Source organism: Oncorhynchus keta, chromosome 6, assembly GCF_023373465.1.
Source record: "Oncorhynchus keta strain PuntledgeMale-10-30-2019 chromosome 6, Oket_V2, whole genome shotgun sequence".
NCBI lineage: Eukaryota > Metazoa > Chordata > Actinopteri > Salmoniformes > Salmonidae > Oncorhynchus > Oncorhynchus keta.
Window position 1 is genome coordinate 18038693 of NC_068426.1, and position 23777 is coordinate 18062469.

General features: G+C 41.8%; 1 protein-coding gene across 1 annotated transcript in view; it reads right to left on the reverse strand.

The window, feature by feature from the left end:
• LOC118385128 (pyruvate carboxylase, mitochondrial-like) overlaps positions 1-23777 on the reverse strand; it is a 97660-nt gene that overhangs the window by 64149 nt on the left and 9734 nt on the right. Inside the window, exons 8-9 of the mRNA XM_035772011.2 lie at positions 20371-20489; positions 9497-9659 (exon numbers count right to left, since the gene is read on the reverse strand). Coding sequence (XP_035627904.1) covers positions 9497-9659; positions 20371-20489 — 282 coding nt within the window. The remainder of the gene's footprint in view (positions 1-9496; positions 9660-20370; positions 20490-23777) is intronic.

The following is a 23777-nucleotide window of genomic DNA, read 5'->3' on the forward strand; positions in this document are numbered from 1 at the left end:
CAAAGACTTATGTTTTTTTCAGCATAATGTCACTGCAGGTATAATTTTCAGGTAATGAACTGCATTCTTATGCCACAGAAGATCACAGCAGGGGAAGTTCCGTTAGGAACATAGACATGCTTAAAAAAGGGGATACTGTTCAAATTCCCTTTAATTACATAAATTGTAGCAATTTGACTAATTTAAACCCTCCTACCCTTACAATGGATTCTTGCTCATTAAATATTTGTGAAGTAGTTCTTATCGGGTCAGTTCGTTAATAATCTAGGTTCATTCTTAGCTAAAATCTCTCAATATGGTCAGATTATGTTCACGTAGTCTGTCCACGAGAGATGAATTTCCCTATAACCTAAATCAATGACATAACCCAAGTTGTGCTTTCAAGTATGAGCAACAAGAGTTTACCTGACAGTGGGCACCAATGGGTGGAGAGACGAGCAAGTGTGACAAACAGGGCAACATGTTTTCCGTTTGGAGTAAATGGCTTCAGTTGCAAAATGTTTTGCTACGTGTGAAACTAATGAACACTGCAGATTGTGTTATTGGTTGCCGTTTCTATTCCTGCATAGCTCACATTGTCTACCACCACAATGGTGGGGAATATATGAGATCATGAATCAATCTAAAATGTTCTTTCCAGCATAATGTCACTTCAGGTATAATTCTCAGGTGATCGCCTACATTCTTATGCCACAAATAACACAGCAGGCAAAGTTCCATTTGGAATGTTGACAGGAGATACTGTTCCAATTCCCATTTATTGCATAAATTGTAGCAACTTGCCTAAATTCAACCATTCTGCCCATACAATGGAGATTTGTTTAATTTTTGTGAAGTAATCCTAAACAGTGTTGTAGTCAAGTCCCTAAACCTCGAGTCAAGTCCCAAGTGTTGGAGTCAGAGTCATCATTCACACCTTATCCCAGGGCTAAGTGCCTTCCGAGTGTCCACACTTGCACATTGCAAAGTGGGCTGGTGCCAACCTTAGCCCGGGACTAGCTAGCCATGCTCCGGAGTAGGATTAGCACAGACTTTGGGGCTAGCCCCAGAAACACTTCCAAAAGCTGCACTTAGAAATCATTTGCATTTTATTTATCCATTATTTTACCAGGTAAGTTGACTGAGAACCCATTCTCATTTGCAGCAACGACCAGGGGAATAGTTACAGGGGAGAGGGGGATGAATGACCCAATTGTAAACTGGGGATTATTAGATGACCGTGATGGTTTGAGGGCCAGATTGGGAATTTAGCCAGGACACCGGGGTTAACACCCCTACGATAAGTGCCATGGGATCTTTAATGACCTCAGAGTCAGGACACCCGTTTATCGTCCCATCCGAAAGACTGTAAATATATGCATGTGATGCGTTCTGCAAGCAATTTGAAGTACATTTATATCATTTTCTCCAAGGTAAAAAAAAAACACTTTAATCTGTGCAAAGACTTGAGATGCAGTGACTTAGATCGCTACGCCACTCGGGAGCCCTCATAGCAACAGCGGTTGCTATGCAGGCTGGCTAACTTCTTCCAAACAAGTCCGACTCCTGTGATTGGAGTCGGAAGGAATCAACTCTTGCTCGACTCCCAAAACGGATGCGGGCACACACCATATCATTATTGCAGTCCTACTCACAGGCTGACTACAACGCTCGCATAGCGTGTGCTGCAAAATACATTTAGAAATCTATATTTAATTATTCCACCCACACTGCTCACGAGCGTCTGCGTTGCCAAGGACAAAAAAATATCTATATATTTCTGACACAGATCACGCTGCAAGTAGATCTCCCATCTACTCATTGGTATATATAGGCAGGTACCCACGTGCCATCTCCTCATTGGTTATACCCACGACTGAAAGACGAACGAGGTCGGTGGCGGTAATGCACCTAAGTCATGAAAGTTGCCAATCGCTATATAAAGTCAAGAGAAGAAAAGGCCTGGAAGGAAGAGAGATGTCTAGAAATGATTTGTTTGACCGTTTTATGTGTGGATTAATTGTCGGAGTAGAGGACCTTGTGCATTTCAGGTAAAATAACAACTCAATGTTTATATCCCAGGACAAATTAGGTATCAACAGCAAGCTAGCTAAATAGGACAAATTAGCTAGCAAGTGCAAGCTAACTAGCCATAAATGTTTGTTTTTCGACCTGTTCCCGAATTAATATAATTGGTTGAGAATTTGTTTTGACATTTTAACTTGACCTGTTAATGGTGGGTCATGACGTTTCAGTAAAATGTTGAATTTCTTAATTAATTACTGGAATTGATTTGGCCAAGTGCAACTGCCCTCTGTTCATCAGCGGTGTGCCTGCTCGGTCTGGCTGAGCCTGCTCGGTCTGGCTGAGCCTGCTCGGTCTGGCTGAGCCTGCTCGGTCTGGCTGAGCCTGCTCGGTCTGGCTGAGCCTGCTCGGTTTGGCTGTGTGAGGAAGATGCCCATGTGCTTTACCATTTCTTTTTTCTGCAGTTCTCTTGAAGCTCACTTTGCGACCCACACGCTGGTGCTCGTTCAGCAGCAGATGCGCCGTTATGCAGCGTTCAAATCAACTGTGAACTCTAAAAAATAATGTAAAATCATGAGGTCAGTAATCTTCAGGTCGTAAAGTCTGAGCTCCAGAAAGAGACCAGAGTTCCAGAGTTGGAATTCCGAGTTGGATTACCATTCAAATATATTTTTCCAAGTCAGAGTTTGAAGCATTTCCCTTGTGCACAGCTAAGAGCTAGATAGCTAACATTAGCCAAAGCTGGCTAGCTGAGTAACAGTGAGCAGGCCTGCTATACAACTTACTGTATAAACTAGTCTAGGTTGAAACTGTTGCTGTTAAACAAGTCATTTTTTATTCTGAACTGGAATAAACTGATTGAAACAAAATGCTTCGAGGCAAACACACTCACTTCTGGGTTGCTCATCTACAGCAGGAAGCGGTCTCCTGCCTGACTGAGAAAGCAGTAGATGTTCTGATCCAGTTTTGCACCACATACCTATGCGAGTCATGGTTCTCAACTGTGGCATACTTAAAAAGCAAAGTACAGAACAGACACCGTACTGAGCCTGACCTTGGGGTTGCACTGTCAAAATGAGCCCAGAATAGACATGCTTGTTGAAAACTTCAACCGGCCACAGACCTCTCATTAGGACAGTGTGTGTGCGCGCTGTTTTCTGGTCTACATCTATGTGATGAATCAGTTCATTCCTGATAAGGAAATGTGTTTTAATAAATGATTCGAATGTTAGTCCTGAAACCATGTGATTGTATGAAATTTATTTGAATCATTAGAGTATTATAATACGTGTGTAAGGGTTAGACTCATTCGATGATTATATTATAATACTATGTGGTTTTAGTCAGAATCAACGTTTTGGGAACAATGTGTCTAGTGTTTTGAGAACAGACTGTCTGAGCCAGATCCGGGGCGACCTTGGCTGGGACACTGAGAACTTCCCAGTCCCAGGTCTCTCCCCATCTTAGGGGAGGGTAGGAAGACACTATTCTCACGGACTCCCCTAGGCTCTATTGGCGTGCGGATTTGATGGTTGGTGTGGAAGTATGTGTGTCACTATAAATTGAAGGTCCTGTACACGTCAGAACGTTCCGTGAATAAACATTTAACTTTGGTAGACTGGGCCTCTGTGTTTTATTTTCTATCAGTATCTTACAAAATCATGATATAAGAGACGACGGGTAACCTAATTGAATTGGTAAATGAACAGGAGTATAGAATTCTCCTGACAATTCCAGTTAAGAATAACAATGTATTGTATTTTAACAGCAAGAGTTCCAACCTATAATGTTTTTTCAACAACCCTTTCTACAGAAATGTTAATCATAAACTGAGGCTGTGTGTTCTGCTATACATGTGATCAGGCTGTCCCAGACAAAAAAATTATCTTACTCGACCAAGAGTCATGTGTTCTTTTGACAAATCGATTGGTCAAAATTTTAGTATTTTTCCATATAGACACAGCCTATGTGTTTTAATCAAATCAACTGCTTGTCTGACGCTTTAAGCGCTCTGTTTGATTAAGACACAAGTGACTAGAGGGAGTACTACTTGCTGCGTGACTAGCACCAGTTGTCTCCCTCTCCTCCCTGCTGTAGCGACCACCACAGAACATCAGTGTGTATCGCTCTGTCCGTGTTGCTGAAGCTGCAACATAACTAGCCATTACTGACCAAAAAGTTACCGAAATCCCTAATTTGTTTCGGAAAAACATTCCCTAGCTCTTTTAACATGACACACGAATGAGTCGCATGCAAGTGACCAATAGGGCCTGACATAGCATATAATCACTTCAATAAATTGGTTATAAACTCCAAATGTGACAGCAAAATGGATTCAGAGGACATGAAAAACTCAAAATGGGGGAATGTTCACGCACTGGTTGATCAGGAGGTAAAAGGAGAAGTCAGACATGAAAAATATATTTGACTAGTTGTGGAAAATACTGGAGATCAAGAAAAATAAAACGACGCAAGACTACTTTGAATAATATAAAATTGATTAACACTTTTTGTTACATAATTCGATGTGTTATTTCATAGTTTTGATGTCTTCAATACTATTCTACAATGTAGAAAGAAAGAAAAACCCTTGAATGATTGATTAGGTGTGTCTAAACTATCCATAATAATATTGTTGCACGATTTTGCCTGGATCAGAAAAGTTTCTCGTCCCTGCACAGCATATGGGGAGAGATCACATTTCAAAAGTGAAACATTGTTTCCAAGGTCGTAGGAGCAGACAGCAAGATTTATACAGACCTTCAATGTTGAAAATCAAATGCTAGGCTAGAATCAAGAGGAAATAATGTGTTCCTTATTGCTTATAACATTGGTCGTGGACAGAGATGGAATGTTAGTCGCATGTGCATTTGTCCGTTAGCCCAGGGCTTTGGAATACAAGTGTGAATCCTTAGCCCAGCTCTAAAAAAAAAAAATAATAATCTTAACCGTGGTTAACAAATGCCTGTGTGAACACGGGGCCAGTCTTAGCCAAGTCAAGTCGCGAGACCCTTGGCAGACTAAAAGCTGCCATCCAACAATCTTTGAAGCTACATTTCATAATGTAGGGAGACTTACAGCATTCCAAATTAGTAGGCCTAGCTAATACAGTAGATATTGCCATGAATTATGCAATGGAGAGAGACATTCTTACTGGTCAAGTCAGAGTCCAAGTCACCACTGGTCGAGACACGAATCACAAAAATTGTGACTTGAGTCCAAGTCCTGGACTTGGAGTACTGACAACCTGACAAAGTAAACTGATCCAATGGCAGCCATTTCCTACAGAACCATTGACAAATATTCAAGTATCCATCCAGTGTTCCAGATTTATGAAATATTACTAAAAATGAAAATATGAAAAAATATTTCTAAAATTATAATTAATGTTAAAAAGCAGCTTTTCTGTGCCCCTGCTTGGAGAATAAACTCTCCTCCTCACAGCTGCCCATGTCCCTTATAGTGGTTGATACTGACAAGCACACGGCTGAGCACTTTAAATCACCACTTCATGAAGTCAGGATTCCGATTCGACTCAGCCATGCCTCCTTGCCCGTCCAACATTTCCTCATATCCCACCCCTTCTAATGAGTCTAGCCCCGATGCACCTCTTTTTTTGCCCCTGACCCGCTACAAAGTTTCTCCCTGCAGGCAGTCACTGAGTCCGAGGTGCTAGAGGAGCTCCTGACACTTGACCCCCCAAAAACATCTGGATCAGATGGTTTAGAACCTTTCATACCTTAAGGTTGCTGTCCCTATCATCGCCAAGCCAGTCTCTCCTTTCTGGGGAGGTACCCATTGCTTGGAAGGCAGCCACGGTTCGTCCTTTATTTAAAAAGGGGGGAGATCAAGCTAATCCTAACTGTTATAGTCCTATTTCTATTTTGCCCTGTTTATCAAAAGTGTTGGAAAAACTTGGCATAATCAACTGACTGGCTTTGAGGTCTATAGTATTCTCTCAGGTATGCAATCTGGTTTCCGCTCAGGTTATGGATGTGTCATTGCAACCATAAAGGTCCTCAATGATGTCACCATTGCCCATGATTCTAAGCAATATTGTGCTGCTATTTTTATTGACTTGGCCAAAGCTTTTGATATGGTAGACCATTCCATTATTTTGGGCCAGCTAAGGAGTATTGGTGTCTTAGGGGTCTTTAGCCTGGTTTGCTAACTACCTCTCTCAAAGAGTGCAGTGTATAAAGTCAGAAAATCTGCTGTCTCAGCTACAGCTTGTCACCAAGGGAGTGCCCCAAGGCTCAATCCTAAGCCCCCACGCTCTTCTCAATTTACATCAACATAGCTCAGGCAGTAGGAAGCCCTCATCCATTTATATGCAGATAATCTGGGGAGGGGTCAGCTGAGATGAGACTGTGTTAAATGCGCTACAACAAAGCTTTCTTAGTGTCCAAAAATCTTTCTCTACCCTTTACCTTTGTTTAGGAGGTGTTCAGAACATGTTAAGTGGTTTAGTAAGAAGAATGCCCCTCTCCACACAGGTGTGATTACTACCTGAGGGTTTTGAGCTTGAGGTAGTCACCACATACAAGTTCTTGGGAGTATGGCTAGACAGTACACTGTCCTACTCATCACATATCAAAGCTGCAGGCTACAGTTAAATCTAGACTTGGTTCCTCTATCGTAAATTGCTCCTCTTTCACTGCAGCTACCAAACTAAACCCGATTCAGATGACCATCCTACCCATGCTAGATTATGGATAAATTTATAGATCAGCAGGTAAGGGTGCTCGAGCGACGAGATGTTGTTTACCATTCGACAATCAGATTTGCCAACAAGGCCTCACTCCCCCCTATCTGAGATATCTACTGCAGCCCTCATCCTCCACATACAACACCCGTTGTGCCAGTCACATTCTGTTAAAGGTCCCCAAAGCACACACATCCCTGGGTCGCTCATCTATTCAGTTCGCTGCAGCTAGCAACTGGAAAGAGCTGCAAAAAACCCCTCAAACTGGACAGTTTTATCGCAAGCTCTTCATTGAAAGACTCAATCATTGACACTTAATGACAGTTGTGGCTAATTTGCATTGTATTGTCTCTTGCCCTTTGTGCTGTTGTCTGTGCCCAATAATGTTTGTGTGTTGTGTTGCTAGCATGTTGTTGTCGCTACCATGTTGTGTTGTCTTAGGTCTTTATGTAGTGTTCTCTTGTCGTGATGTGTGTTTTGTATTTAGATGTTTTTTTATCCCAGTCCCCTCAGGTCTTTTGCCAGGCCGTTATTGTAACTAAGAATTGGTTCTTGCCTAGTTAAATAAAATAAACTTTTAACTGTCCCGTTGGGAAACAGTGGTTTAGGCATACTGCAGAAAAACTGCTGATTTGCCAGCTGAGCCAATGAGACACACATGCACCTGGCTATTCAAATTAACTTCTACCTAGGGGCACACTGTCCAAGCCCGGCTGCACCAAGTGAAATAGTATTGATGGATTCACGATTTATAACCACACGATGGAACAATTAGGACAATTTACTATAACAGCAATAAATGCAGACTGATTATTACCATTTGATATTTTTGGGTTAGCTACCTAACTAGCTAGCTAGTTCATCCTGACTCTGGCTACTGCTGCTACCTAGAGTCAGGTAAAAAAAATGGATTGGCATCCTTGATAAAGCTGAGAAAAAAAAAGAAGTATTTTTTTATACTAATACAATTGCTCAGATAGTTATTTCGCTCACCAGTGGTGGGTTTCGCATCAAAATAAGGATGCATAAGTTGAAAAGTACCGCATTACCTACTGTAAAATATGGTGGATCTTTGCTGTTATGGGGCTATTTTGCAACACCCCTACCTCTTCCCAGGCTTTACTAGATGTAAGCAACTTGTAAATGGGAATGTGACAAGTTGTTTTGTTTCATTCTTTTTGCACAAACATTCTTATTCCTCTCACAATGTAAGCAGAAAGCAGAGTGAGAGAGGGAAAAAAAAGGGTGACATTGAGTTGCAGAGACTGGCGAGGGATCAAAGCCAGCCCTTATTCAGACAAACGCAGAGTAGAGAGAGAGTAGAGAGAAGTAGAGTAAGAGAGTGGAGAACCTGTCTGTAGTGTTTACCTCATCTACCAGAGTAGAGTGAGAGAGTAGAGAGGAGTAGAGTAAGAGAGTGGAGAACCTGTCTGTAGTGTTCACCTCATCTACCAGCCTGTCCCTGGCCAGCATTGAGACATTCACACTGCATCTCTCCCATCAGTGTCCACTCTACACCTATTGATTTCCCGTGATACCCATCCATAACGCATCTATCCGTCCATATTTATGCTCTACCCATCACCTGCTGCATTCAAACTACAATTTCCAACCCCTTTAATCTAGCCAATAGTCTCCTAAATCCTCTAATGGACAATAATTATGGCTACATAATATTGCCTTTCAATTAGAGGCAAGGATAGCAAAGGCCAAAACTGCATTTCAAACTCTCTCCTCCCTCCATTCAGACAGGCAGTTCTCCAAATCCTACAGGGTGCTTTGAGAAAGTCTTTGAAGTCATGAACGTAAAACCAAAAAAATACAATTGCTTTGATACACCCTTACATGTCAGAACTGTGGAATTAGAAAGTAATATTACCACTTTCCCAGCACCTTGATGCAGTCAAAACCATAATTCATGTGATTTTTATATATTTCCACACTTGAGTTTGGAATTATACTGTGAAAACGATAATGCCCTTTTAGTGTTAGGGCTGTTTGGAAAGAAAGCCTACAATTTCAGCCTGTTGTGGTTGGCCTTCATTGGGGACATCACCATGCTGTAAATGATTTAATAGACCAATAAAAGAAGAAAGATTCAAACCTCTGCCAATAACAGCTCATTTTCTGTTTTCCCCTCCCCCAGACAGTCCTAGCTAAATTCTTGCTTCAGAAATGTCTCTTTGCTATGAAGTTATTTTTGTTTCTTTTTGAACAATTTAATTGATAACTATCATAGCAAGGTAGTGAATTTTCCCTCTGAAATGATTTAATATCGAGATGAAATACGCTGAATTGGACCTTGCCGTTCTCCTTGAAATGTATTCTCATGGAAGGAAAAAAATCATCTAGCAGTCTCAAATTACTGAGGAATGATGTAATAATTGCCCACATTGATATGTCAGACTAGTCTCAGGAATTAGGGGACGTGGTTAGACTAGTTGTTGAATACAGTCAGACATACAGTGTAGGACTACCCATCATTCTACATTGCCGTGTGGCATTTGATGTCATTGACTTAACAGAAAATGTCTGAAAACTCACTGGTCATGGATTTACATCTGCTGCCATCAAATACCTTACTACCCTAAAAAATGGACATGCATAACTAGGGCCAGGAGTTTTTCCCTCCTGCACACGTGACATGAGTCCAAACAGGAAAAAGTCTGGCCAATAATTGTCAGGGCTCATGGTTAGGAAACCTTTTGACCCTACACCGAGTGAGAGAATGCAGCCCATTATAACTGAGTGGCAGTAGCCTGCGGGGAGGTGGAGGCTGTTGCTTACCTCTAGCCGTCCAGTGTCAGGCTGGAAGCCGCGGGCAGGGTCCTCTGTGGTCACACGGCATTGGATGGCGAAGCCATTGATCCGGATCTTATCCTGCTTCAGGCCCAGCTCTGGCAGGCTACGCCCCTCACACACGCGCAGCTGAGCATGAACCAGGTCCACACTGACAGGAGACAGAAGGGGGAGAGTAAAAAGATCATTTTACTGTCAAAATTGACAAGGAAAACACAAGAAAATGCACTCTGTTGTGCCTAAAGTAACCAGCCCAGCATGTCTATTCCCCTACATGATGCACAGATGTGGTGGTGACTTGTTACATTAACAGAAATGGATTGTCCATTTCATTCTAATCAAGAAAAAAGGTGTGTAGAGAATGAATTCTGGTCATTTGAACTTCTTAGGGCTCCTAACGATATGCAGGAATGTTTTTTTACTGGTCATAGAGAAAACAAATCCAAGTCTACGACACCACTTTTCTACTCCTCTTTGACTGGCTAAAAAGCATATGTGCATGTCTGTGCCTCCAGGCTGAGGGAATATGTTGTTACTAAATGAAGAGGAAGGGACACAGTTTCTTAAATTAGTGATGTTCAACATTAAAAAGTAACAGTGTCTTGGCTGGAAGTTGTTGTTGTATCAAACCACATTTCCATCCAGTTTTTAGGCGCGTTAAGTCATTCCGTATCAAACAAAAACAAAAAACAGACAGCTGTGATGGAACCAGGTCGTTTCGATACAATTTAATAAAAGCAGACAAATCATTTATTTGTTCAACATGGTGGGATCTGTGTCTGTAAAATTAATTCTGAGCGAAATAGCGGAGGTAATGCCCATCATATCAAAGTAAACTTAAGGGTCACACGAAATGGTGTGTGGTCCTCAGACCACGACTCGGGAAACCATGCAATTTATTAGGCTAAAGATAAGTATGATTAACTGCACAGGGTGGTGAAAGTGCACATGTGTTCTTCATGCTCCTTTCCAATAAACATTGAGGGTCTGACTGGTGACTTGATCGATGCTTGACAAAAAAATTCAAATGAGATGGAAACGCATTGAACTTAATTTTTATTCAGTACATGAAAACATAAGCGAAGTACATTGTGTTGTGTGCACTAAGTCTTCTCACACTGATTTTGTCTATTTGGTGTAAACACCAACAGTGGGAAAAAATGCATATTTTCTTTATGAATTTTAGAACATTTGTTTGAAAAATTTGTCACCAGTTCAATGGAAACCTAGCTATGAAATTGAATTATTTTGGCTGCTAGTGACACACTTTATGAACTCTCAAACACACAGGCCAAATGTTGATACAATACATGACAAGATAAGATCATTTCAGGCCTTGGAGTAGACTGGATACTGTGTGTCATAAAGACAGAATTTCTTCCAAACCGACAGAACCAAATGCAGGAAGAACTGTACAGGCCGAGAATAACTGACTAACTTGAACACAACAATATTTTCATACTTGCATTTAAATTTATACCATTATTTCTTTGTTGGCAAAGTTTCCCCATCACCAAATTGTACGCAAATATAATAAGATCATGAATAACCAAATACAAACCCATCTAAAACAGGAATACTCTTCCCCAGGCAATACATTTGATGTAGAAAAAGCACTTAGACAAAGAATTTCTCTACAAACAGGGTCAAACTAGTGTTCATTGTAAGATAATTGCGCAATTCTATAAATTTAGTCGCAGCCTTGAACATGACATTTATGTAGCAGTGTTCATTCTCAACACGGCTCTTTAGACGAGTACCCGGCCATACATTTCATCTACTAGATGAGGTTTCTTTCATTTAGGAGTAAGTGGCCGCATTTCAAGTCAACGGGCATGGGGCTCATCTGGTGAGATCACTTGGGGGGTAAGCAGCTTCTGCCTCAAGTTTCTTCTAGACTTAGGCATGGTGAAATATCTAAGATGCACAACTGTGTTAGCTTAACCAACGTCTCTAACACATGACAACAAATGGGGGCAGTAGTAATCCCTTAAAACATGTCAGACATGCTGTAAACAGTGAGTCCCTGCTTTGTTCTGTTATCTAATCTAACTCCTATATCCAGAGACCACAAGATGGACATTCTGCTGCAGTTCCAAACAGTGTTGGGGTGGTAAGAAAGAAAAGGAAGAGGACAATAACAAGAAAAATACAGAAGGAAACGAGGACAGAGGAGAGGCGGAGGAGACTGCATTGCACAAAACCAAAGATGTGATATGAGCTGGAAACAGAGGGAGGGAAGGGGAGACAGAAGGGTGGGGGGGTTCCTATATACAGTCTGATTTCCTATTCCACTTTAATTGCTGATGCCATGCGGCGCATGTGGCGCTGGTGTGGGGGAAAATGCCCCTCTCCGCATAATAACCTAAAAATCCTTCCACTGAAAGTCTCTCCGCTTTACCCCAGCGCTATATGGATAAGATCCAGGTCATCTTTAAACCAGCCCCAACACATCAATCTGTTGACGAGCTTTCCTCATCCTTGTGTGCCAGTTTAGTACCCTTCTCCCTCTCCCCGCTCGCGTTTCCCATTCCTAATTTCTCGCAGACTAGACAAATGTGCAGCTGCAATCTAGCCACAACTCAGTGATTTGAAACCCATTATAGGGTCAGTGACAGACAGCCTATAATGACTGAGCTGTAGACACACACTGCAGAAAGAGAATTTAATTGAGGGAGAGGAGTGGGAAGGAGAATTGGAGTAGTGCAAATGCTGAGAGAATTGAGGTCTGCCATAAGCCTGAATATGTAGAAGGGAAAGCACAATACACTCCACCCATAGTATAGTATAGTATAGTTATATATATATACACACACACACCATTAAGAAATTATTTAAACCCCTTCTTTTTCCACATTTCATTACAGCCTTGTTCTAAAATTTATTAAATTAAGTGTTTATCAATCTACACACACTACCCCATAAAGACAAAGCGAAAACAGGTTTAGAAATGTTTGCTAATTTATTTAGAAAATATATGAAATAACTTATTTACATAAGTATTCAGACCCTTTGCTATGAGACTCAAAATTGAGCTCAGGTGCATCCTGTTTCCATTGATCCTTGAGATGTTTCTACAACTTCATTGAAGTCCACCTGTGGTAAATTCAATTGATTGGACATGATTTGGAAAGATATATATATATATCTTTCCAAATCATGTCCTATATCTATATATCTTTCAAAATCATGTCCTATATCTTTCAAAATCATGTCCTATATCTATATATCTTTCAAAATCATGTCCTATATCTATATATCTTTCAAAATCATGTCCTATATCTTTCAAAATCATGTCCTATATCTATATATATATATATACACACAAAATCATCTATCAAAACCATGTCCCATCTATCAAAACCATGTCCCATCTATCAAACTCATGTCCCATCTATCAAACTCATGTCCCATCTATCAAACTCATGTCCCATCTATCAAACTCATGTCCCATCTATCAAACTCATGTCCTATCTATCAAACTCATGTCATATCAAAATCATATATCTTTCAAAATCATGTATATATCTTTCAAAATCATGTCCTATATCTTTCAAAATCATGTCCTATATCTATCTATCTATATATCTTTCAAAATCATGTCCTATATCTATATATACATCTTTCAAAATCATGTCCAATATCTATATATCTTTCAAAATCATGTCCTGTATCTTTCAAAATCATGTCCTATATCTTTCAAAATCATGTCCTATATCTTTCAAAATCATGTCCTATATCTTTCAAAATCATGTCCTATATCTATATATATATCAAAATCATGTCCTATATCTATATCTATATTTCAAAATCATGTCCTATATCTTTCAAAATCATGTCCTATATCTATCTATGTATATATCTTTCAAAATCATGTCCTATATCTATCTTTCAATCTATGTATATTTCTTTCAAAATCATGTCCTAATATATATATATATATATATATATATATACATACATACATACATACATATACACACACACACGTGTATATAAGGTCCCACAATTGACAGTTCAGGTCAGAGCTAAAACCTAGCCATGAGGTCGAAGGAATTGTACGTCGAGCTCTGAGACAGGATTGTGTCAAGGCACAGATCTTGGAAGGGTACAAACATTTCTGCAGCAGTGAAATTGTCCAAAGAAACAGCAGCCTCTATCATTCTTGAAATTGAAGTTTGGAACCACCAAGACCCTTCCTGGAGCTGGCCGCCCTGCCAAACTGAGAAATCGGGGGAGAAGGGCCTTGGTCAGGGAGGAGACCAAGAACCTGATGGTCACTCTGATATGTGGTATGGGTTTAGTTCCATTCTCTTGTCCTTTACATGAAGTTACCCTAAAATGTGGTCTGGTAGAGGGTGGTGTAGATATTGGGGTTAGACCCCAGTTGCCAGTAGAGGGAGTCCACATGACTTTGGGGAATGACTTGGCAGGTAGTAAGGTGTGTGCAGATGGCAAATTAAACATCTGTAAGAAGCAACCTTCAGTGTCACCTGCAAGGGAATCGCCGGATCAAAACTATGTCTGAGGTATTTCCAGTTTGTGCGGTTACCCGCGCGGCCTCTCGTAAGGAGATTGAGAGTAAGCCAGAAAGTCTTGAGTTGCCAGTCAAACTCCAGACAGAACAGTTGACTAGTTCTAGAGATTCATTGATGGCTGAGCCAAAGGCCGATACTAACTTGGCTGATCTGTTTGACAAAGTTGTTCCTGATTCAGTGGTGCAGAATAGTGTTCAGTGTTATTTTCTTCTGGATGGGCTGTTGGTCAGGAAATGGGTTCCACACTATGATCAGGGTCTAGGAGAACCAGTCTTTCAAATAGTTGTACCTACTTCTTTGCGAAATAAAGTGTTGCAAACTTCACATGGTGATGTGGCAGGTCATATGGGTGTTCGTAAAACTTAGTCTCAGTTTATTAAAACTTGTGATACGTGTCAGCGCACAAGCAAGCCAAACCAGGTTGTAAAGCCAGCACCTTGGTATCCAATACCAGCCATAGGCCAAACCAGGTTGTAAAGCCAGCACCTTGGTATCCAATACTAGCCATAGGCCAACCTTTTGAGCATCTTATTATCGATTGTGTTGGGACTTTACCAAGGTCCAAGTCAGGTCATAGCTACTTATGAAACGGTTATGTGTCAAGCAACCAGATATCTGGCAGCTTTTTCCTTGCGTACCATAACTCCATTTATTTCAACATTTGGGATTCCAAAAATCATCCAGTCAGATCTGGCGTATAACTTTACCTCCCATTTATTTGCCTAGGTACTCAAACAGCTTAAAGTTAAACACAACAAGTCTACTGCATTCCATGCCCAGAGCCAGGGAGCTTTGGAATGTTTATCAAACTTTAAAATCCTTGCTTCGTACATATTGTACAGAACTCTGCAGATTGGGAGGAGGGGTTACCTTGGCTGTTACGAGCTGCTCGTGAAGTAGTGCAAGAAAGCAGTTGGGTTTAGCTCAAATGACTTAGTGTTCTTAGTTTTGTTTACAATAAAGAACATTTTTTAATTGGCCTATACCGGTTGTTCGAGTCCCCTCATTTTTGCCACAGGCTATGAGCCGGCCTTTGACATTATCAATCATCCACATAAGTCACAAATTCTTTTGTATGACCATTTTAGGCCCAGCTGTTGGAACTTTGGCTTTCCTGGATATAGCCACTATATTGTGATCACTGCATCCAATGGGTATGGATATAGCTTTAGAACAAAGGTATACATCATTAGTAAAAATGTGATTGATACATGTGGATGATCTTGTTCCTGTAGTGCTATAAAACACCCTGGTCGGTTGATTCATTGTCCCTAGAAATTCTAAGCAAACAGCTAGAGGCAGGGCTTTCTCCTATAGAGCTCAATTTTTATGGAATGGTCTGCCTACCCTTGTGAGAGACGCAGAGTGTCTCAACCTTTAAGTCTTGTATTGATGACTCATCTCTTCAGCGGGTCATATGATTGAGTGTAGTCCGGCCCAGGAGTGTGAAGGTGAACGGAAAGGCTCTGGAGCAACGAACCGCCCTTGCTGTCTCTGCCTGGCCGGTTCCCCGCTTTCCACTGGGATTCTCTGCCTCTAACCCCATTACAGGGCTGAGTCACTGGCTTACTGGTGCTCTTTCATACAGTCCCTAGGAGGGGTGCGTCACTTGAGTGGGTTGAGTCACTGATGTGATCTTCCTGTCTGGGTGGGCGCCACTCCTTGGGTTGTGCCGTGGCGGAGATCTTCGTGGGCTATACTCGGCCTTGTCTCAGGATGGTAAGTCGGTGGTTGAAGATATCCCTCTAGTGGTGTGGGGACTGTGCATTGGCAAAGTGGGTGGGGTTATATCCTGCCTGTTTGGCCCGGTCTGGACCACAGTGTTCCCCGACCCCTCCAGCCTCAGCCTCCAGTGTTTATTCTGCTGTAGTTTGTGTCGGGGGGCTAGGGTCAGTTTGTTATATCTGGAGTACTTCTCCTGTCTTATCCGGTGTCCTGTGTGAATTTAAGTATGCTCTCTAATTTGCTCCTTCTCTCGGAGGAGGACCTGAGCCCTAGGACCATGCCTCAGGACTACCTGGCATGATGACTCCTTGCTGTCCCCAGTACACCTGGCCGTGCTGCTGCTCCAGTTTCAACTGTTCTGCTTGCGGCTATGGAACCCTGACCTGTTCATCGGATGTGCAACCTGTCCCAGACCTGCTGTTTTCAACTCTAGAGACAGCAGGAGCGGTAAAGATACTCCTAATGATGGGCTATGAAAATTCAACTGACATTTACTCCCTCGACAACTACTGGGATTATTATGATTATTATTATTAGACCATGCTGGTCATTTATGAACATCTTGGCCATGTTCTGTTATAATCTCCACCCGGCACACTGGTTCCTCCAGGTTTCTTCCTAGGTTTTGGCCTTTCTAGGGAGTTGTTTCTAGCCGTGCTTCTACACTTGCATTGCTTGCTGTTTGGGGTTTTAGGCTGGGTTTCTGTACAGCACTTGAGATATCAGCTGATGTAAGAAGGGCTATATAAATACATGTGATTTGATTAATAACCTGAACCAGATTACAGGAACTGGTTACAGTGAGAAGCTTCCTCTTGAGCAGACAGCTTGATGAAAACCAGTCAATATTTCAGGTCCCCAAGAAAGCACTGTTTACATCACACACACTATCAAGCAGTTCACACATATGATTTAGATACTGACTGTTAGCACTTGGTGACCTACAGCAACACCCGAAAAGAAAAGGCTTTAGATGTGCCAAGTGAACCTGCAACCACAACACTTAAGATCTAAGCATTACAGGAGTATGGCTCTGATAAGCATTTGTCTCTTCTATAGATGTTATATCCTTGTATTGCTACTGATGTATAAATCACATTAATTATCTAAGGGAGTCTCAGAAATGGCTAATATGTTATCAGATGACAGAAGGTTCATGAAATCAATAACTTGCTAAGGCTACATGTATTAATATGGGCTATTTTCAGCCCTTTCCTGGGTAGCTTATCAGAGAGACATAATATTTAAAAGAGCAGAGCAAGCAAGAGAAAAATATATACATTTAGCAGTCCATTAATAAATTGGTGCGTGCGCTGCGGGGTTGAGGCTACAAACCCATAGGCTTGGCTCGCTCTCATCCCTTGCAGGCTTCTGGGAGGGAGGGTGGACAATGAGTGTCGTAATGGAAGTACACAATGTCTCCACAAGCTCTGGCAGCTTTCATGGCTGGGATCAGTTCTTCCCTCTTCTGGTACACTGTTCTGCTTACTGTTCTTCAGGTCCTGGACCTCTGGTCAGGTCGTCCATTCTTTTATTAGTAGAATCCGAGTATTTGGACAAAACACTTTTCTTGCTTATAGGTCTCTTTGTTTAAAAGATGCTAAACGTGTGATAGAGACACATCACTGGCACAGTCCTCAAAATGGTACTACCGCCGGCTTTGGGCTTTGTCATGGTAGCTATCAACGCATGTTAGGCTGTTACTCCTCGCAATTCCAGACTGGGCAGGTCACAGGAAAATTGAAAACAAACTGCAGGGTACTTGACAGCCACAAACCAGGGACAATCTGCCGTCCCAGCCACAATGGCTAACCACGTTGTGGGCTGCGCTCAAGAAAACATTGCCAGCTTGATGTCCAGCTAGCTAGCAGCTAGGCTAGCTGTGACGTCTTTGGTCAACAGGATCACTGGAAAGATAAAAGCAGTCCCAGCAACTGAAGCCAACTGCGTCTCGGGAGCCAACATAAGCTAGGTAGCTACTATGAACTTCCAATATACTTTCAAACAAACAAAACTAAGCCTTCCAGAAAGACAACCATCTCCGCAGCACTCCATCAATCAGGCCTTTATGGTAGAGTGGCCAGACTGAAGCCACTACTGTAAAAAAGGTACATGACAGCCCTCTTGGACTGCCAAAAGTCCTTTAGATGCCTCAGACCATGAGAAACAAGATTATCTGGTCTGATGAAACCAAAATTGAACTCTTTGGCCTGAATGCCAAGCATCACATTTGGAGAAAACCTGGCACCATCCCTACAGTGACGCATGGTGGTGGCAGCATCATGTGGAAGGGGTCTGAATAATTTCCAAATGTACTGTACATGGCCTCCATACAGCAGGATACTGTTCCTAGAGAGGTGATGTTATGGCAACGCAAAAAAAAGGATGAATGCACCAAAAAAGGACAGATGAACATTGACTGAAATGAGAGAAATGCTATTATGAGACTGAGGAAGTCAGAGTTTGAGGAGTTAACACATTGCGATTTCATGGGCCATTTCCAGTGATTCCCATTACCACACAACTTAGTTGGAAATGACAGAAGGGGGCCTTAATTGGTCTTAGTCACTGTGACCAATTGAAAGTCATGATAAAAGGTGGAGGCAGACAGCCAAAAACAGAGCTGTCGTGTAATAACCTACTCACCAGAGAACTATATTCAGTCCTGAGAATTCAACCCAGCTGGAGGAGAACATGGCCAGCGGCTGGTGGGCGTGGCTCAAATGCCTTTTTGGTGAGTTTCCGAAATAAGAATCAAGTGCATTTCCAGACCCAATCACTCAGAGGAGTGCTCCCGCTGAATGCCAATTGCAGTCTGACAGTTTCAATTTCATGTGACAAGATGGACATTTATAATGAATGAACCTACATTCCTTCCACGCGAGCAGACAGGCACAAATACAGAAGTCTGTGCCAGGAGCACAGGAGAAACACACAAAAAAAACAATTCATATCAATTTGTGTGAGTCAGTGTTAAAAAATGATGCCGCTTTTCTTTCATCCCTCCTGAATTATTAAATAGAGGACTTTGCTGCATCTGATAAGTGCATGCTATTGTCAGCGTTTCACCTCTAAATGCATTTGACAGGTGAGATTAGGCATTTCATCATCTTTAGTGTCCAGAGTAGGAAGTCCAAATGACATAGCACTGCGAGACTATTTGTGGACTAGGATTCTGGCTCTTAATGTAAAACTCAGACAACCTGGATTGTGATTTATATGGAAAAGGAAAACGGCATAAGAACATAATGTTCTTAAGCATCTGCTATAGCAGTCCATTTACTTCATCGGTACGACACTTCTGTAGGGTTCCTTAGCGTTATCACAAAGCAAGATGTTCAGTCCTTGACTAAGTAGTATCATGTCTTCCCATCTGGTTCCTTTTCTTCCTCCATGATAAACTTAACTCTTCAATCAAGTTCCCAAGCAGAGGAAACCCAAGTCAACCATAACAATCAAGCAGAAAAAGCATCAAAAAACAGAAACTGAAAACACTCATTCATTGGCTAGACTCACACTCCAAAAGGATCTTTCCTTTGTCCACTCATCTGGAAATACTGACTAGATTACCTACATGACTATATGGATTTAAATTCATGTATATGACTTATGATTTTATTTCAAGTAGGATAGCAGCCAACACGAAATGACTAATATTGATAACCATCTAGATGTCACATTGATGACATCTAGATGTTATCAGCAACAGCACCAGGACAGAGTACCCTTCGCTCCTGCTTAACAAGCACTACCATCCAGCAGGAGCGTGGGAATTAGTTAACTAGTAACCAACATCAAGTTGACAGTCACGGTAAGTATAAGCATACAACCTATGACGCAACAGTCCTCCCATCAATACTTAATCAAAAATAAACAAATCGTCAGTTTTATAACTGAACATTTAAAATGGTGTAAAACAGTGAAATACAACTCAAACTCATCCTCTGGCTTCAAAACAGAAGTCCAAAGTCTTACGGTACAGTAGTTGGCGTGGTAAGAAACAGCTAAAAACAGTACACTATAGCAGAGTGCTTTCCATACACCCACTCCTTTCCATACACTGGTCGTCATATTGGGCTGCAGCTACCACATTCTCAGTTGAGATGAATTAACAAATCACAGCACATATTGGTGGGTACACTTCCTGCTTTTACTTCCCGCTTTGCACCTATGGGTACACCTCACAAATGGCTGCCAGTCCACCCATATACCATAATTTACTTGAATACAGACGCCCGTTCTGTGTTTTGCTATTCGAATGGCCAATTAGGGTCATCCAACATTTCATGACCTTAACAGCACTAAGTTTGCCAGAATGTAGAAGACCTACATGGATTTGCCAGAATGTAGAAGATCTACATGGATATGGGTTTGAAATGTTTTTACCTACATATTGTTTTCAGTTAAGTTGACACAATGAAGCCATTTAGAAGTATTGGGACCCAACCTTTATAAAGACAGTGAGCAAAAGGACAGTCTTGACGCTTACCATGAACAGACATAATTTGACCAGACAGGGAACAGTCTCACAGGTCGTCAGATAAGTGACATTGAAATGCCAAGTAACAGCCATGGCCTCCTCGTTAATGTCTAACTTACTCTGTGACCTGCTCAGTAACGGTGTGCTCCACCTGTAGGCGGGAGTTGACCTCGATGAAGTAGTGCCTTCCATGTTTATCCACCAGGAACTCCACCGTGCCAGCGTTCTCATAGCCCACCTGTACACACAGGACAAATCCAATTAGATGCAAACCTCTACTTCCTCACCTACCTGAGGACATGGAAAGACATTTTAAGAAATAAGTATACCTGGATTTCTTGGCAAATTCTGAATTCTATTGGAAGAGTTTACACATTCTGTGTTTCAAAAGCTAAAATTAACTTCATACAAAGAATAAACCAAGTCTCACACGTACTGAATCAGTTTCTCCACCCCCCCCCCCCCCACTACTACTACAGAAAACTAAATCTAAAAAAAAAAAAAAAAAAAAAGGGAAAACGACAAGACTGCCAGCTAATATCTACTGAAGACTGCGATATCCCATTGTGATTATAGTCATTTTTAGACAGCCTTAGAGCTCAGCCAAAGAGGAAGCAGGATTTAATATAAAATCAGCCCATTTCCCCCTCCACAGCGCTGCGGGGTATCAAAATAGCACTAACCAAATTCACAAATCTGAACCACTGAAATTCATCCCTTGCCAAAAACTAATCTCTGCCAGCTAGGCAGGCACCCGCTCATCCATTCAGTCACCCACGTGAAGGTGCAGGCTCATGGCTAGGCAGTTCATGTCACACAGGATAAGTGCTGTGTATGTACAGTGCCGTCAGAAAGTATTCACACGCCTTGACTTTTTCCAAGGTGTTACAGCCTGAATTTAAAATGTATTCAATTGAGATTTTAGGTCACAGGCAGACACACCACCTCCCCATAATGTCAAAATAAAAATGTTTAAAGATTATTGAATATATATATACATATTTTTTTTGGTTAACAAAGAGGCTGAAATGTCTTCTGTCAATATGTATTTCAACCCCTTTGCTATGGCAAGCCCAAATAAGTTCACAAGTAAACATTTGCTTAACAAGTCAAATAAGTTCAAATGGAGTCACTGTGTGCAACATGTTTGAATAACTACCTCAGCTCTGTATCCCGCACAGATAAGTTCCCTTAGTTGAACAGTGAATTTCAAAACAAGGCAGGATACTCGGAGCGCAGCCCAATCCAGAAATCTGGCAGTGGGTTCTGATTAAATTCCATTTTCACAGAACCGCTTGTTGAAATTTCAATGAGGCTCTCTTGTTCAGATATCAGTAGCTGGACTGCAGGCAGGGCATGAAAGGGATAACGACTCCAGTTGTTTGTGTCATACATTTCTGGAAAGTACCTGTGTAATTGCGCACCCAACTCACTCAGGTGCTTCGCTTTAACAAAATGAACCACTTTCATTGTAGTGTCCAAAATGTATTTCAAGCTGTCAGGCATTCCCTTGGCAGCAAGAGTCTCTCAGTGGAGGCTGCAGTGTACCCAAGTGGCATCGGGAGCAACTGCTTGCATGCGCTTTACCACTCCACCATGTCTCCCTGTCATGGCTTTTGCACCATCAGTACAGATAACACATCTTTACCACCAAAGTCCATTTGATGTCACAAAGCTGTCCAGTGGTTTGCAGAAGACGATGTCTTAATTGACCTTCCAAAAACAAATACCAGGAGCTGTGCATGCCAAGTCTGTTGACTCATCCAGCTGTAACGCATACAATTCACTGGCTTGTATGCAAAGCAGTAATTGTTTCAAAACATCACATTGTCAAATGAACATGGTTAGCAGATGTTGATGCAAGTGTAGCAAAATGCTTGTGGCTCTAGTTCCGACAGTGCAGTAATACCTAACAAGTAACCTAACAATTTCCCAACAACTACCTAATACACACAAATCTAAAGGGGTGAATGAGAATATGTAGATATAAATATATGGATGAGCGATGGCCAAACAGAATAGGCAAGGTGCAATAGATGGTATAAAATACAGTATATACATATGATGAGTAATGAAAGACAAACACTATTAAAGTGGCATTGTTTAAAGTGACTAGTGATGCATTTATTAAAGTGGCCAGTGGGCCTCTCCGAGTTAGTGATTGCTGTTTAGCAGTCTGATGGCCTTGATATAAGCTGTTTCAGTCTCTTGGTCCCAGCTTTGATGCACCTGTACGGACCACGCCTTCTGGATGATAGCGGTGTGAACAGGCAGCGTCTCGGGTGGTTGTTGCCCTTGATCTTTTTGGCCTTCCTGTGACATCGGGTGCTGTAGGTGTCATGGAGGGCAGGTAGTTTGCCCCCGGTGATGCGTTGTGCACCACCCTCTGGAGAGACTTGCGGTTGAGGGCGGTGCAGTTGCCGTACCAGGCTGTGATGGAGCGGGGACGAGACCGATGGAGCGGGGACGAGACCGATGGAGCGGGGACGAGACCGATGGAGCGGGGACGAGACCGATGGAGCGGGGACGAGACCGATGGAGCGGGGACGAGACCGATGGAGCGGGGACGAGACGTGGTAGACACCGGCAGATAGGAACTCTTGGCTTCCATCACCAATAACAGGTACAGTACATGCAAGAACAACAATTCAGAAACTAAGGCAATCTGCTGTTTTAAATATGTCAATGCTGGCTCAGTTGACAACAAAAATACAGGGCTTTCAGTTGGAGAGAGTGCAATGGTGTGGGGGGGGGTGGTGTAAAATGAATTAAATGAGCATGTGGGCTAGAAGAAGAGAAAAGAATGGAAGTAGGAGACCGTATCAAGGCTGTGACCACACCCCTACATGTTCTTAAGAGGCTCTGGGTAGAGTGGTCACCATGGAAACGAGACAAATATTACAAACTAGTTTTGACAGAGATCGCTTTTCATTAGCACTTTCAGTTATTCAAGTTTTATTTTCTGACCTTCTCAAAACTCCTTGTGGTAGCTTTGTAATTGAATGACAAACATTTCTGGGGTTGGAGTAAAAACACTTTTCCACGAACTATCAGCACACAATCACATCGAAATATGTTCAGACTTGTTACGGCTTAAAAATCTTTCTTTAACCCATCAATAAGGGATCATAGCTCCCACCTGGTCAGTCTTATGGAAAGAGCAGGTGTTTTCATAATGTTTTGCACACCCAGTGTACACTGGATGTTCAATTCAGATACAAGAGTGATCCCTATAACCACGCCTTGACAAGCACGTGTATCAATATTCTAATGTATCGGAGGAATTTATTACCCTAGTATTCTAGTCAAAATTTCATCTCAAATCATAACTAAATCTACCCAAAGCATGTTTCACACTGATGTTTTGGTCCACAGCTTACTCCTGAGATAAAGGGATGGAACACCCGCTTTTAATGAAGTTGTAATCAAGTTTCCTAAATTAACCACAGATGATTAAAGCTTTAAATAACAGATCAAAGTGATTATAAAATTGACTAGGGTCTGGGGAAGGTGCTATATAAAAAGG